The sequence below is a fragment of the Vulpes lagopus genome, chromosome 1 (assembly GCF_018345385.1).
Source record: "Vulpes lagopus strain Blue_001 chromosome 1, ASM1834538v1, whole genome shotgun sequence".
NCBI lineage: Eukaryota > Metazoa > Chordata > Mammalia > Carnivora > Canidae > Vulpes > Vulpes lagopus.
Genome location: NC_054824.1, coordinates 69,454,303 through 69,467,034, shown reverse-complemented (window position 1 = coordinate 69,467,034; position 12,732 = coordinate 69,454,303). Strand labels below are relative to the sequence as shown.

At 46.9% G+C, this 12,732-nt stretch overlaps 1 protein-coding gene across 1 annotated transcript; it reads right to left on the bottom strand.

Annotated features, from left to right (window-relative positions):
- Nucleotides 1-4,654: 4,654 nt before the first annotated feature.
- RPS10 (ribosomal protein S10) lies at nt 4,655-10,878 on the bottom strand. The gene is made up of 6 exons (XM_041724003.1): nt 10,728-10,878; nt 9,755-9,904; nt 9,356-9,527; nt 7,500-7,577; nt 5,532-5,587; nt 4,655-4,746 (listed from the first exon to the last, which is right to left on the bottom strand). Exons 2-6 carry the CDS (start codon nt 9,902-9,904, stop codon nt 4,705-4,707), a joined length of 498 nt encoding a protein of 165 aa, XP_041579937.1. The 5' UTR covers nt 10,728-10,878; the 3' UTR covers nt 4,655-4,704.
- Between the last annotated feature and the right edge of the window lie 1,854 nt (nt 10,879-12,732).

The window sequence follows — 12,732 nt, the reverse complement described above, 5'->3', positions numbered from 1 at the left end:
GCCTACTATTTCCTGCTGCGGGGGTTCAAGTATTTCCCAAGCAGCCAGCACTCCTGGTCGCATCAATCCTCACCTTTATATTGTTAATCAGCACTCCCGGGATAAAAACCAAGCTCTTCGCATTTACTACTAGAATGGCTACAATAAAAAGACTGAGCAGACCCAGTACTGGTAAAAATGAGAAGCAACTGAAAAGTAGTCCACTGCTGATGGGAAAGGTGAGATGATGGTGCGGCCACCCTGGAAAAACGGTTTGGCGAGTCCTCAAAATGTTAGTCGCAGAATTACCACATGACCCAGCACCTTCATTCCTTAAAAATGTGTGGTATATCCACACAGCAGAATACACGCAGCAATAAAGAACTCCTGAGGCAAGGAATAACACCAAGGAATCTCAAAACAGTGATGTTAAGTAAGAGAACCCAGACTACAAAAGAATGGATTTCTTATGCCATTTTTAGAAAACTCTAGAAAACGCAAACTTTTCTGTATCACAAAAAGCAGATTGCTGTTTGCCTGGAGATGAGCGTGGAGGAGGGTGAGGGATTACAAACTAACAGGAGACTTTTGGGGTGATGGATATGTTTAGTGTCTTGATTTCATGAGCACATACATATGTAAAAATTGATCAGATTGTATGTCTAAATACATGCACCTTAGTCTATGTCAATGACACCTCAATAAAGCTGAAAAAGAAAAGAATGGAAAATAAGACAATTCCTAGACTTGGCCAAGGAAGCCCCAGCCTTCTGAGATACTCTCTGATACTCTGATACGGGGACCGCCTGGGCCAGGCACATTATTGCCTCATGCTGTTTTGAGTTTGGACTAAAACAAGTCCAGACTTGAAGGTTTAGTGCAGATGGTCATGGTGAGCCACTGGTCACAAAGATCCACTAGCCTTCTCTTGGAGAGCTGATTGCTCCCTCCTCCCTGAAGAAAGCCACCAAGACAACTACCCATAACCACTAGGCCACTTACCATCTAGTATGTATTTCCAGGTCTGCCTGCCCTTACGCTGGCAGAGCTTAGCTTCGGTAGTAAGGATGTGTTTCGGTTACTTTCATAGGCCCAATGTAGGTTTGAAGGGATTTTTTTTTCTTTTAATTTTACAAGTGTTCTTTTCCACAGAAGGGGACAGCATCTCAGAGATGACTCCTTAAGGACATCATTCACGCAGCTGACAATTAAAAAGGAGCCACTGCATACAAGGCACTAAACGAGGCCCCTAGAGCAAGGCTCAGCATCAGAGAGGAAATGAGCAATTGTTCAAGCATTCCAGCACAGCCTGCGCAAGCCAGAGATACTGCAGGCTCTAACAAGGAGATCCTAACTTGAAGTAGGAGTGAGTTCTGTCAGGAACAGCTTCCCAGAGGTGACATTTAATCTGAAGAATGAAGAATGAAGAAGAGCCCTGAGTGGGTTGGGGTGGGAGAGCTTCCAGGTATAAATGGACCACAGCATGCAAAGAGCCAAGAGAGTGAACTGCGTTAGCTGGATTCTGAAATTTGGAGCCTTGTTCTGGTAGGCAGATGAGAAGTTGTGAGGGACCTGACTGGCCACACAAGGAGTTCGGCATTAGTTTAGATTCTAGAAGACTCTAGAAGGCAACATAGAACTTTTGAAAGATTTTAAGCTGGGGAATATCTTGGTCACATTTGTGTTTCTAAAAAATGACAGGGCAAAGCGGGGGACAGGAAACCTCTTAGGAAAGGATTGCAGTGGTTCTGGGGAAGTTATCAGCTGCCTGAGGCAAGGGCAGGGAGGGAAGTTCTTGAAACTGGAGGATCTGTTACACTTCTGCTCTCAACTTGGGCCCAGCCACCTACTGGCCAGTAGACCATCAGCTTCCTTCCACAGCATCCTAAGACCAAGTCCTTGTCCTGAAAGCTTAACCAAAAAAGGCTCTCACCAGTCATTGATACTTCCTCTGAGAGCCAAGAGTGCTTCACACTCATTGGAAATAGATAAACCTTGTCCCCAAGACAGTGATCAAATCAGGATCTCCCTCACCCCGTGGGCTTTGAAACGAATGTCCTAATTAGTGCTATCAATACGACTCCTTTTCCCCATCTTTCTCCAAGGTCTAGGAAGGAAAAGGATAAATCTATTCTAAGGGTTCAGCAATACAGCAGCAGTAGGAGCTCATGACCCCAGTAATGCTATGGGGCTGCTACTGGCTGTATTCCCAAACCTTGGAGAACAGTTTGAGCATAGTGGGCATTTTAGTTCTCAACTGGCCTGGCTTCTGGAAACAAGAGATGGGGGATTCTAGCCAGATGAGCCCATGCTGCCCTGCTGGAGGCCCATGCCAGGCACCATGTAAGCAGTGTTCCAGGGGGCCCTCGTGTTCAGGGCTAGAGGATGCATCCTTCTCAACATTGTCTCCCAGCACCTAACATAGGCATATGGTAGCAGCTTCTTAAAGATCTACAGTTGGGACTTTTAGGGAATCAGAGATGAACTGTCCCAAAGTTTTCACCCATTGATGGCTGTGCTCATGCAGGCCTCTCACTGCCCCTTGTAGCCAGCCACTGGGTAACATTCCCGGGTGCTTATAATAGTCAACATCCACCTTCATCCCCCAAACCCTTAATTTTTCTCATTTTGCCCCTTCCCCCTACTCATTCTCTAAAATAATTAATTTTGGGCAGCCTGGCTGACTCAGCGGTTTAGCACCACCTTCAGCCCAGGGCCTGATCCTGGAGACCAGGGATCGAGTCCCACATCAGGCTCCCTGCATGGAGCCTGCTTCTCCCTCTGCCTGTCTCTGCCTGTCTCGCTGTCTCTCATGAATAAAATCTTTTAATAATAATAATAGTTTTATTTGAGAGCGAGGGAGCACAGGCAGGGGGAGCAACAGCAGATGGAGAGAGAGAAGCAGAATCACCGCTGAGCAGGGAGCACAATCTGGGGCTCAAACCCAGGACTCTAGGATCATGATCCAAGCTGAAGGCAGATGCTTAACTGAGCCACCCAGGCACCCCTCTCAAGTAACTATCTTAAAAAAAATTAATTTTGGACATATTTATCACTTATATAGTATTTGGCATATGAATTTTAAAAAGCTCTACACCCAACATGGGGCTTTAACTCATGACCCAAGATAGTCACATGCTCTAGACTGAACCAGCCTGTGCTCCTGGCAAGAACTTTACTGTGTAGCATTATTTTTTTTTTCCTTAGACTGTGAAGTCTTTTAAGGCAGATCTTGAGGCTTCAGTTTCCCAGAGCACATATTAGCACTGATCCCTGAACAACTAATCCATGGTTATTGATTGGCAGTGGCCTTTCAATCTGCCCAGGTAGGACAGGGGACTGGTGGGCAGAAGAGCAGCCTCCATTGGCTTGCATCCACAGGCGATGACTCTACCTTGTATATTCCTTGGGTTTTCCCAGAGTCCATGGGATTTTGGAGAATACCTCCTGGAACTAACTTAAATCACGAAGGAAAGGGCTGGCAAGGAAGCCTTAGCCAAAAAAGTGACATTTACGGGCCAGAAAAATCAGCAAGGCTACAGAGGAAACCCATCTGCTTGCTTGCTGGCTTCGGTGGGAAACAGAAAGGCCAGAAGCTACTAACATTTCACAGTGGAATCCAGGTTAAACAATCACAAGGCGTGTGAACACGGGCAAACCACTTGACATCACTTGAGCCAGCAGAAAAATTGGATAAAAAGCAATCTTTGACAAGGCAGCCAAGGCCGCACTGAAACAGCTTCCCCAAACACCACCTTTCTGCCAAAGCAAGCTTCTACTTACTGGTGGCTCAGAATACAAAGCTCATCTCCCAAAACGAAGTATGAAGTGCACACTTGGGAGTTGCTGTCGGCTGCCACCTTGTGGTCCAAATCACAACTATCAAACCCAGGACTCTAGGATCATGGTTGCTACCAGCACAAAACCACCTGTTGCTATTCTAATGTTATGAACCTCACTTGGCTACTTATCTGCACAATGCTTGGACTGAAGTAACCCATAAATAGGACTCCCAAGCCCTGCATCCCCTTAATATCCAGTTACCAGTTTTGCTGAAAAAAAAAAACCTTACTTGGCAGAAATGCCCCATTACTAGTTGGCCTAGAGCCACTGCCTCATATGCTGACCCTGTCCTGTGTATTTACTGTAACCATCACCAACTGTGGTTTGATCTGCAAGCCAAAGCCATCATCTGACCCAGGAAACCTGTGGGATGGTGTCCCTGAAATTCTCAAGGGCTACACCCATAGGGCCACTTCCAGACACCATGTCAGGCTTGTTGTGGTGCAGGGCCAGCACAGTCCCAGCAAAGCCCTTGGGAGCACTTGGCCCCCCCTGGGGAATGTCACTGCTCATCCATTTAATGTCACATGCAGGGCTCCCACTTAAAAAGCCTCCAGGAACACTGGACAAGTGAGGTCTGCCTAGTGGAGGATGCCCTGCTCTCCCCAATCACCCCCCCAGATGGTAAGCACACTGGATCAGACTCAACAGGGCAGCATGTGCTGGAACAGAGGGCCCGCGTCTGAGCCAAGTCCTGCAGCTCTCACAGTGGCCAAGTGATGCCACCCTGGATGAAGGCAACTCCTTAAATGGATCCAATCTTGCCCCATTTACATTCTGATCCTTACTCCTGTTCAGGCCACAAAATGCAAACCAAACAGGACACACAAGATTAATGTTTTTCTGGCTATAGATTTATTCAACACAAAACAATCTCCAATTTTACTGAGGTGGCTGACCACGTCCACGACCAAATCCGCCTCTCTGCAAGAGAAAACATACATCAACATTAGCAGCATGCCAGGCAGCAGGCCTCTCTCTCACAGGACATGGCCCTGAATATAGGGGCTCATGAGTTCAGGCCATAAATCCTAGTCCTGCCTCTTACTGGCTACGAGGCTACATTCACTTTCTAGGCCGGTTTCCACATTTGTAAAATGGGAATATAGATACCCACTCAAGAGTGTTTATATACACACTCACGTACCCCCAGCACAGGACGAGACCCCGTCTGCCACACACATCTTTTCACAAATGAGGCCTCAGACAACACTGGTGTGCTCTGAAACCTGCCATAGGACAGGTGTTGCTGCAACAGTGATATGCCTCACCCTATATAATTAATCTCACAAGTTCTCAAGAGAGCTACCACGATCAGGATGAGGAAACTGCAGCACGAAGGGGCTGAGCCCTGAAGAAGATGAAGGACCTGGCCCCACACCATCCTGGACCTAGAGCTCACTCAATTTCCAGCTTATCGTGCATAACCCTAATTTTTAGTTCATGAAATTAAGAGTTACAATTATGATGCTCATTAATGAAGCAGCTACCACTATGCCACGTGTAGTATTGATGTGGGGGACTCATTTTAGTAACTTATGTATTTATAAAAGTTTGCATACTGTATCTTAATGTAAAAGCTCTTGAAACATGGGGTTTTTTGGGGGAGGGGTGGGATCCACACACCGTACCATGCCCCTAGAACTTGCAGACCCCAGGGCTGAGACCAGAACAGTGACCACCTATGGAGAGCAAATAGGGATACTCACAAACTGGAACTCAGTTGCTGACCCAGCCCCAGCCTCAGCTTTCTTGTCGGCACCAGCTGGAAGGAGAAATACCAATTCAGTCATCATATGATATCATCTATTACAGACCAAGCGAAGATAAGCCTCTGGCCTAATTCTGCAGAAAAAGCCATGTCAGCAAATACACTGCATGAAGTACAAGTAACTTACACCCAGGGGTGGGAAACACCCCATGAACCACTTCTGCCCCACCCCCCCACCCCCCGGCAGCTTCCCTTAAGTCATCCTTCAAGACTCACCCGTAAACCTTCACCTCCAGGAAGGCTGCCCAGACCACAAAGCCTAGATTATATGCCCTTCTATGTGGCCCAAGAAGACCCTCACTTCCATGCTTACATGCTTCAGATAAGCATCTAGCTGACAGGGGAAGAGATAAAGGACAAAAAGGCCCACAGAAGCCAAAAGCAACCCTGTGGTGACCACAGCAGAGAACAAGTAAGATGAAAAGACCCAGTGCTGCCCTGACCTGTATGGCAGGCAAGAGTCCAAACTGAGGTGTGTGAAAAATAAATCTAACATTTCAAGACTTCAGAGGATGGGAAGTATCTTAGTATTTACAGATTACATACTGAAATAACATTTTAGAACTTTGAGGCTCAGGTCCAATCTTACATTCTCTGGAGAACCACTCTCTAACTCCCATGTGGGACTTCTAGTAAGAGCCACCGTTAACCTTCTCTCAAGTTAGTCTGATCGTTGGAGAAATTTGTTCTCACTACCCAGTAACATAGTCAAGTGCTCACTTTTATTTTACACCTTGCTTTCTTAACACAGTTAACTGCTTCTCAACAAAGACACAGACTCTAAAATCCCAAGTCTGCCCACGGAGCTAGGGACCTGTATCTCCATCTGCTCTCCTGCTGCCTTCTGGTTTAACAAGCCAGGTGCCACTGGCTGACTCCTTCCTTCAGGTGGTTAAATCACATTTCTGTGGCTTTCCCTGAAAACCCCACTGAAAATTGCACCATCTGCACTTGAATTTTTCCCTGGAGCACCCACACCATGGACATAGTATATACTCATTTTTGCTTACCAGTTTCCTACCACTAAATTACAATTTCAACGAGAAAGGTCTTTTGTCTGTTATGCACACTACTGCCTTTCCAGCCCCTAGAACACAACCTGGAAAGTCAGAGAGTAGGTATTGACTGAAGAACAAACATCTGTTATTCCAAGTCAATACAAACACGTGCTACTTAAGAACAAGATTTTTAACTATTTTCGCATTAAGAAAACAAAGATAGGGATGCCTGGGTGGCTCAGCGGTTTGGCACCTGCCTTCAGCCCAGGGTGTGATCTTGGAGTTCCGGGATCGAGTCCCACATCGGGTTTCCTGCGAGGTGCCTGCTTCTCCCTCTGCCTGCCTCTCTGTGTCTCTTGTGATTGATAAATAAATAAATAAATGAAAAGGAAAAAAGAAAAGAAAAGAAAAGAAAAGAAAAGAAAAGAAAAGAAAAGAAAAGAAAAGAAAAGAAAAGAAAAGAAGGAAGGAAGGAAGGAAGGAAGGAAGGAAGGAAGGAAGGAAGGAGAAAGAAAGAAAGAAAGAAAGAAAGAAAGAAAGAAAGAAAGAAAGAAAGAAAGAAAACAACAAAGGTAACGTAAAGGGGCCCTGCCCTCAACGAGCTTGGGACACAGGATTACAACCAGAAAACAAAGAAAAGCATGTTGTTCTCCTGAGTTTTCAGTGCTGCTCTAGTTAAAGGTCTTTAACTCAAGCCTTTGGTATCCCCAGTGAGGGGCTTGTCTCTTAATCCCATCCATCAAATACCTGCACCAGGTAAGAGACATAGAGGACTCCAGCTGAAGATGGCCTGGAGACTACGAATCCTTCCTGGTCACCTTGGCATTTCCAAGGGCTGAACCCCAGCCAGGGTGACCGAGAACCCAGAGATTCTCCCCCAAAGCCCCCGAGAGAGATGCTTTACTCACGGGGCACAGCGCTTCGTCTGTAGGTGTCTCTGTCAGCTTCCCCTCGTGTCAGTCTTGCAGGTCGCTCTCCCTCCAGACCTATAAATTAAACCACACTGTGAATGTAAGGCGATGTGGGAACTCTGTTGCCTTCAGGCCAAGAAAAGTGGAATTGCTCTCCTTATGCTCACTGGCAGCAACTTAGTTATGATGGGTTAAAGGGACACAACTCTTAGATCCTGAGCTGTCTGCTAGAAATGTCAATCACTGTCCCTAGCTCCTCAAAGGTCGAGGACATTCATAATGAAAATGCCATCCATCTGCAAAAGGACTGTCTTTTTTCTACTGTTTCTCACCATACACACCCTTTCCAATTACTTGGCAAATTAAGCAATCCAACCACTTCCACAAACATCTAAATAGCCCAAATTTTGAACCTGACTCAACTCTGAAGTGGAAAATCTCTTGTGCAAACAGCAAAGCCCCAACTCCAGTAGTCAGTGTATAAATACAGAGGCCACCAAGAATCCTCCAGTTGCCCTGGGCTTCTCCACACACCTCACTAGGGTGTGGATATATATGAAGTCAGACATTTAATCTGGTATTTTTCCTAGTTACCCTGCAAACTTGCCAACTTTACTTTCGAGTCCACATGATTAGAACATAAACTGTAGTCGATCTTGAACAAGACAGGTTTGAAATGCATGGGTTCATGATCTTTTTGATCAACAAGATTATAGTAGTACAATGAATCTATTTTCCTCATGATCTTCTTAATAATGTTATCTTCTCTATTATAAGGATAGGGTATGTAACAGATGTACAAACTGTACGCTAATCCACTATTTGTTATCAGACTGACTTCTGGTCAATAGCAAGTTGTTAGTAGTTTTCAGAGAATCAAGTTATACATGGATTTTGGACTATGAGGGTAGGGTTGGGGGAGACGGACGACGACACAGGTGTCCCAGGCCCTGAGCTGTTTCAAAGGTCAATTATGTTATTATTTTTCAGCCCAAGAAGTTAAGATTGAACATAAAATAAATGCCAGGTTCCATCTATGCCAACAAAATCAGAATCTGTAGGGGCACAGACAATGGTATCCCACTGCCCTAGAGACTCCAAGATGCAGCAGAGAACCTCTGCTCTACAGATAGATACATAACCCCACCACCTAACCAACTGAATCCCCTAAGGAGAATTCATAAAAAAATACAGATTCCTGAGCTACCAAGCTTCTCCCTACGGGACCCAGACAGTCTTGGTGATCATCTGTTTTTAGGAATCTCTGCACCTCATCACCCAAGCCCACATACTCCTCCTCCTACCAAGCTCCTGTAACAAGTTCTTTCAGAACCTAGGGAAAGAGAACCATAACCTTGAGAAAACACAATTGTGAGCCAGCAATGGTCTTGAGCCAGAAAGTAATCCACCACCCCCCCACAAGCACATCCTTTCACACTATCATACACACATCCGTTTTCCCCTATTTGACTTCTGATTATTTTTGCTCCCATCGCCAAGAAATTCTAGAAAATTCTCCATTCCATTTCTCTCACATGTGGCAAACAGCTTTGCTCCGTCCTGCCAGTTACTCAATACTCTATCACATGTGCCTGGACACAGACTATATTCTGTGTTTAATGGGATCTCCTGGGATGGTTTGAAGACCTGACCTGACTGCAGTTCCATTACAAGTCTAAGTCCCATGTCAGGGGGACAGAGGCTCCAGGACGAGGCCTAGGTCCTGCATGCAGGGCTCCTCTAACGCCGACCCCAATGGTGTATCCTAAGGCCTCCTTTGCCCTCCACAGTTCCACATATACCCTTCCTGAGAAAGAGCAGTTGCAGAGCAGGTCTTTATTCGGGCAACATACCTTTGGGCCGTGGCCTGCCAGTCTCAGGTCTGCTGCGGCGCAGAGTGGCAGGCACAATCTCAGGGGGTAGGTGGAGGTAATCACGGAGATACTGGATACCCTCGTTGGTAAGGTACCAGTAGAAATGTCTCCAGGCAAACTGTTCCTTTACGTAGCCTCGGGATTTGAGAGACTTTAAGACAGAAAGAAAACCACCGTCAAGACACAAGCAGAGACTTCAATCTAGCAACTCAGTGCAAAAGGAAGCTACGTTGCATAGACAAGTTTTCACGGTGTATCTACCTCAGTGCCCTTGGAGGCAGCAAGCTGCTTGGCTGTCCTGACCTCTCCTTGGAATCTGCCTCTAGTTTAGTGGAAAATCCCTCCATCTGCACCCCACTCCAGCAGCCCCCAGGCTACCTGCATGGCCTTCATGACGTGAAGGTTGGGCACATTCTTGTCGGCCAGTTCAGGGTGTTTGGGCATGTGGACGTCCTTCTTTGCCACCATCACCCCCTCCTTGAAAAGGAGTTCATAAATGGCGATTCGGTTCTTCTTGGGCATCAACATCTGGAATGAAGCAAATCATCCGGAGCGTTTCTAAGCAGTGCAGCTAGGGGCCAGCGGGGTGAACTAAGTGCCAGACCCCAGCACGACCACCCCGAACCCCGTCCAACGGGCTGAGACGTCAAACCACACCACAGAAAACTTGCAGGGAGATCTTGAAACCCTGCAGAACGGAACGCCGCCGGTGACCCTCCTCCACTCCCCAGAGACGCTGAGAAGACAGTTGCCGTGACACTGGAGCAGAAACAGGGGCAGGGCTCCCGTCCGCTCCAGACCTCGGAGCGGTAACTCCAGACCCACGGAAGAGTAACGGGCCAGGGGGGCGCGGGCGCAAACCCCGCACCCCGGGGCACTTGGGGAGGAACAGCAACTGTACGCGGCGCGCAGCACGTTTCGGGGACGCAGGGAGGGTCTGGAGGGCCCTCCGTCCGTGGCAGGCCGCGGACCCAAAAGCAAAGAGCCGAGGCCTCCGCACCTTCACCCCCTTCCATTCTTCCCTCAAACTAGAGCTCCAGGGCCGGGCAAGGAGGCGGCCCGCGGCGAGCGGGCAAAAGAGGCGCAGTTCCCCTCACCTCGCCTGAGGCTGGACGCGACACAAGGGCTTCACACCTCCCCTCCTCGGCCTCCGCCGACGGGACGCCAATCCTCTCCTACGAGAGCCCCACTACCCCCTCGACGGGCACCCCCGGCCCCCTCACGACTCAAAAACGGGCGTGCTAGGAGCGGGAGAGCGGCCCCCCGCCCCGTCCCCGGGGAGGAGCAGCGACTGCGACGGCCGGAGAGCCAGGATGGACGCCGATGGGAGCCGGACCACGGAGAAACTCACCTTGGCGGCCGCTACGTCCCGGACCGGGGCTGGAAAGGAAGGGGCATGCGCGGCGCGGCGCGGCGTCTCTTCCGGGCTGGCGTGCCCCGCCCCCCCGCGAGGACCCGCGGGCTGCCTGGGGTGGCCTCGGCGGTGCCTGACAGGCCGCCGCGCACCTGAGCGCTCCCGCGGCACGCGTACGTGGAGCGGACGCTGGCACCTGTGAGCCTGGGGCCGGGCGGAAGGCGGTTACCTTCGTGCTGGGCCTGGCGCCTCGGAAACGCGCGGCTCCTTTACCTCCCGCCGATAACCTATTATTATGGAAGTGATAGATGTTCTTTGAACGGAGACAGGACAGACAAAACAATAACAATAATAAAAGAATGAAAACAGAATCCTATGGGCCAAATGTAATGGCTCTTAACATTTTGGTATCTGCTCTTCCAAACGCAAATGCACCCGCGCAAAAACCTGTGCGTATTTAACAAAGCCGGGCTGTTCCGCGCGTACGTTCTGTAAGGTGTGGTTGGTGACCTTTGCTTTTCCGCTTCCCGATACCTCAGGAATCTCTTTTCGTGTTAATACCTACGGTTGTAATGACAGGAGTCCACTGGTGGATAGTTTAATCAACACTATGACTGGATACATATTTTAAAACCCTTCACTATCATAGGTGACAATACTACACACATATTTGCACAACTGTCCCAGTATATTTTCCTTAGGATGCATTCCTGCAAGCTGTAATTGTTGAGTAACAAAGCACACATTTTTACATTTTTTACACACTCCGCATTGACTTCCAAGAAGGCATCATCCATTTCATTCTAGTCAGCAGTTATTAACAAGGCTCACTTCCCTTTTAACCCTGCTGGGATTGGATAATGTTCTTATTCATATTTGCCAGTCTGATAAATAAGAAATACTAATTTCATTGCTCTTTTAATTTACTTGTTTTGATTACATCTGTGGCTCAACATTTTTCTTTTTAGGCATTTGTTTTCCTTCTTTAATAAATCGTTCATTTCCACGATCAGTTTTCCTATTGAAAGTTTTTTCCTGTTGATTTGAAATCACTCTTTACATATGAAAGCTATTAATCCTTTGTCACATACTTTTCCAAAAATTTCCCCTATTTTTTCATTTGTCTTGATTTTCATGGTATTTTGAAGTAGAAGTTTCACATTCCTTCATATCCAAATCTTTATGGCTTCAGACTTTGGTACAATGCTTAAAAAGTCACTTAACCCATCTCAAGATTATGTAAATATTAACCTAGTTTCTTCGAATATTCTTGTGGTCTTACTATATAGAAATAAATATTTGGGGGTTCCTGGGTGCCTCAGATGGTTGGGCGTCTGCCTCCAGGGCAGGTCAGATTCCCAGGGTCATGGGATCCAGTTCATGTGAGGCTCCCTGCTCAGCTGAGAGCCTGCTTCTCCCTCTGCCTGCTGCTCCTCCTGCTTATGGGTTCTCTCTCTGTCAAGTAAATAAATAATATCTTTAAAAAGAAAAGAGATAGAATATCTGAAAGAAAGGGTAAGAGATACGAATGATAGAGAAAGTCTCCTGTATGTCTAAGTGAAGTCTCATAGTGAAATAATAGAGAATGTAAGTAATATAGAATGTAAGAGAGACCCTCAGAATATTTTCCAGAATTACTGGAAAACAGCACATTTCAGATTCACTGAGCTCACCAAATCCAAGTTGGATTACATAAAAACATATCCATCCCCACAAAGAAAAAACTGCCAAATAACATAAAAATAATATATATATAACTTTATGCCTAAACATCATAATGAAATTGCAGCATATCGAAAAACAGCAATAAAATAAAGAGAAGATCTAAAAAGCAAAAGACAGGATTTCTTTCTTCCTAGCAGCAATAATGGAATGCCCTCGATTGAAATTGAATCTCTCAAGTCTCTTCCCTTATAATAGCTAGAGTGATCCCTCTACAATATCAGACCATGTCATTCCCCTGCTTAAAACCTCCAATGACTCCCTTGTTCACTTTCAAAAA

What these genes read in the sequence shown, in the direction of transcription:
- RPS10 (XM_041724003.1), bottom strand. Translation starts at nt 9,904, where the DNA reads ATGTTGATGCCCAAGAAGAACCGAATCGCCATTTATGAACTCCTTTTC. An exon ending in ACGTCATGAAGGCCATGCAG is followed by an intron (nt 9,528 to 9,754) that starts GTAGCCTGGGGG and finishes TCTGTCTTAAAG; the next exon opens with TCTCTCAAATCCCGAGGCTA. An exon ending in CAGACGAAGCGCTGTGCCCC is followed by an intron (nt 5,588 to 7,499) that starts GTGAGTAAAGCA and finishes TTCTCCTTCCAG; the next exon opens with CTGGTGCCGACAAGAAAGCT.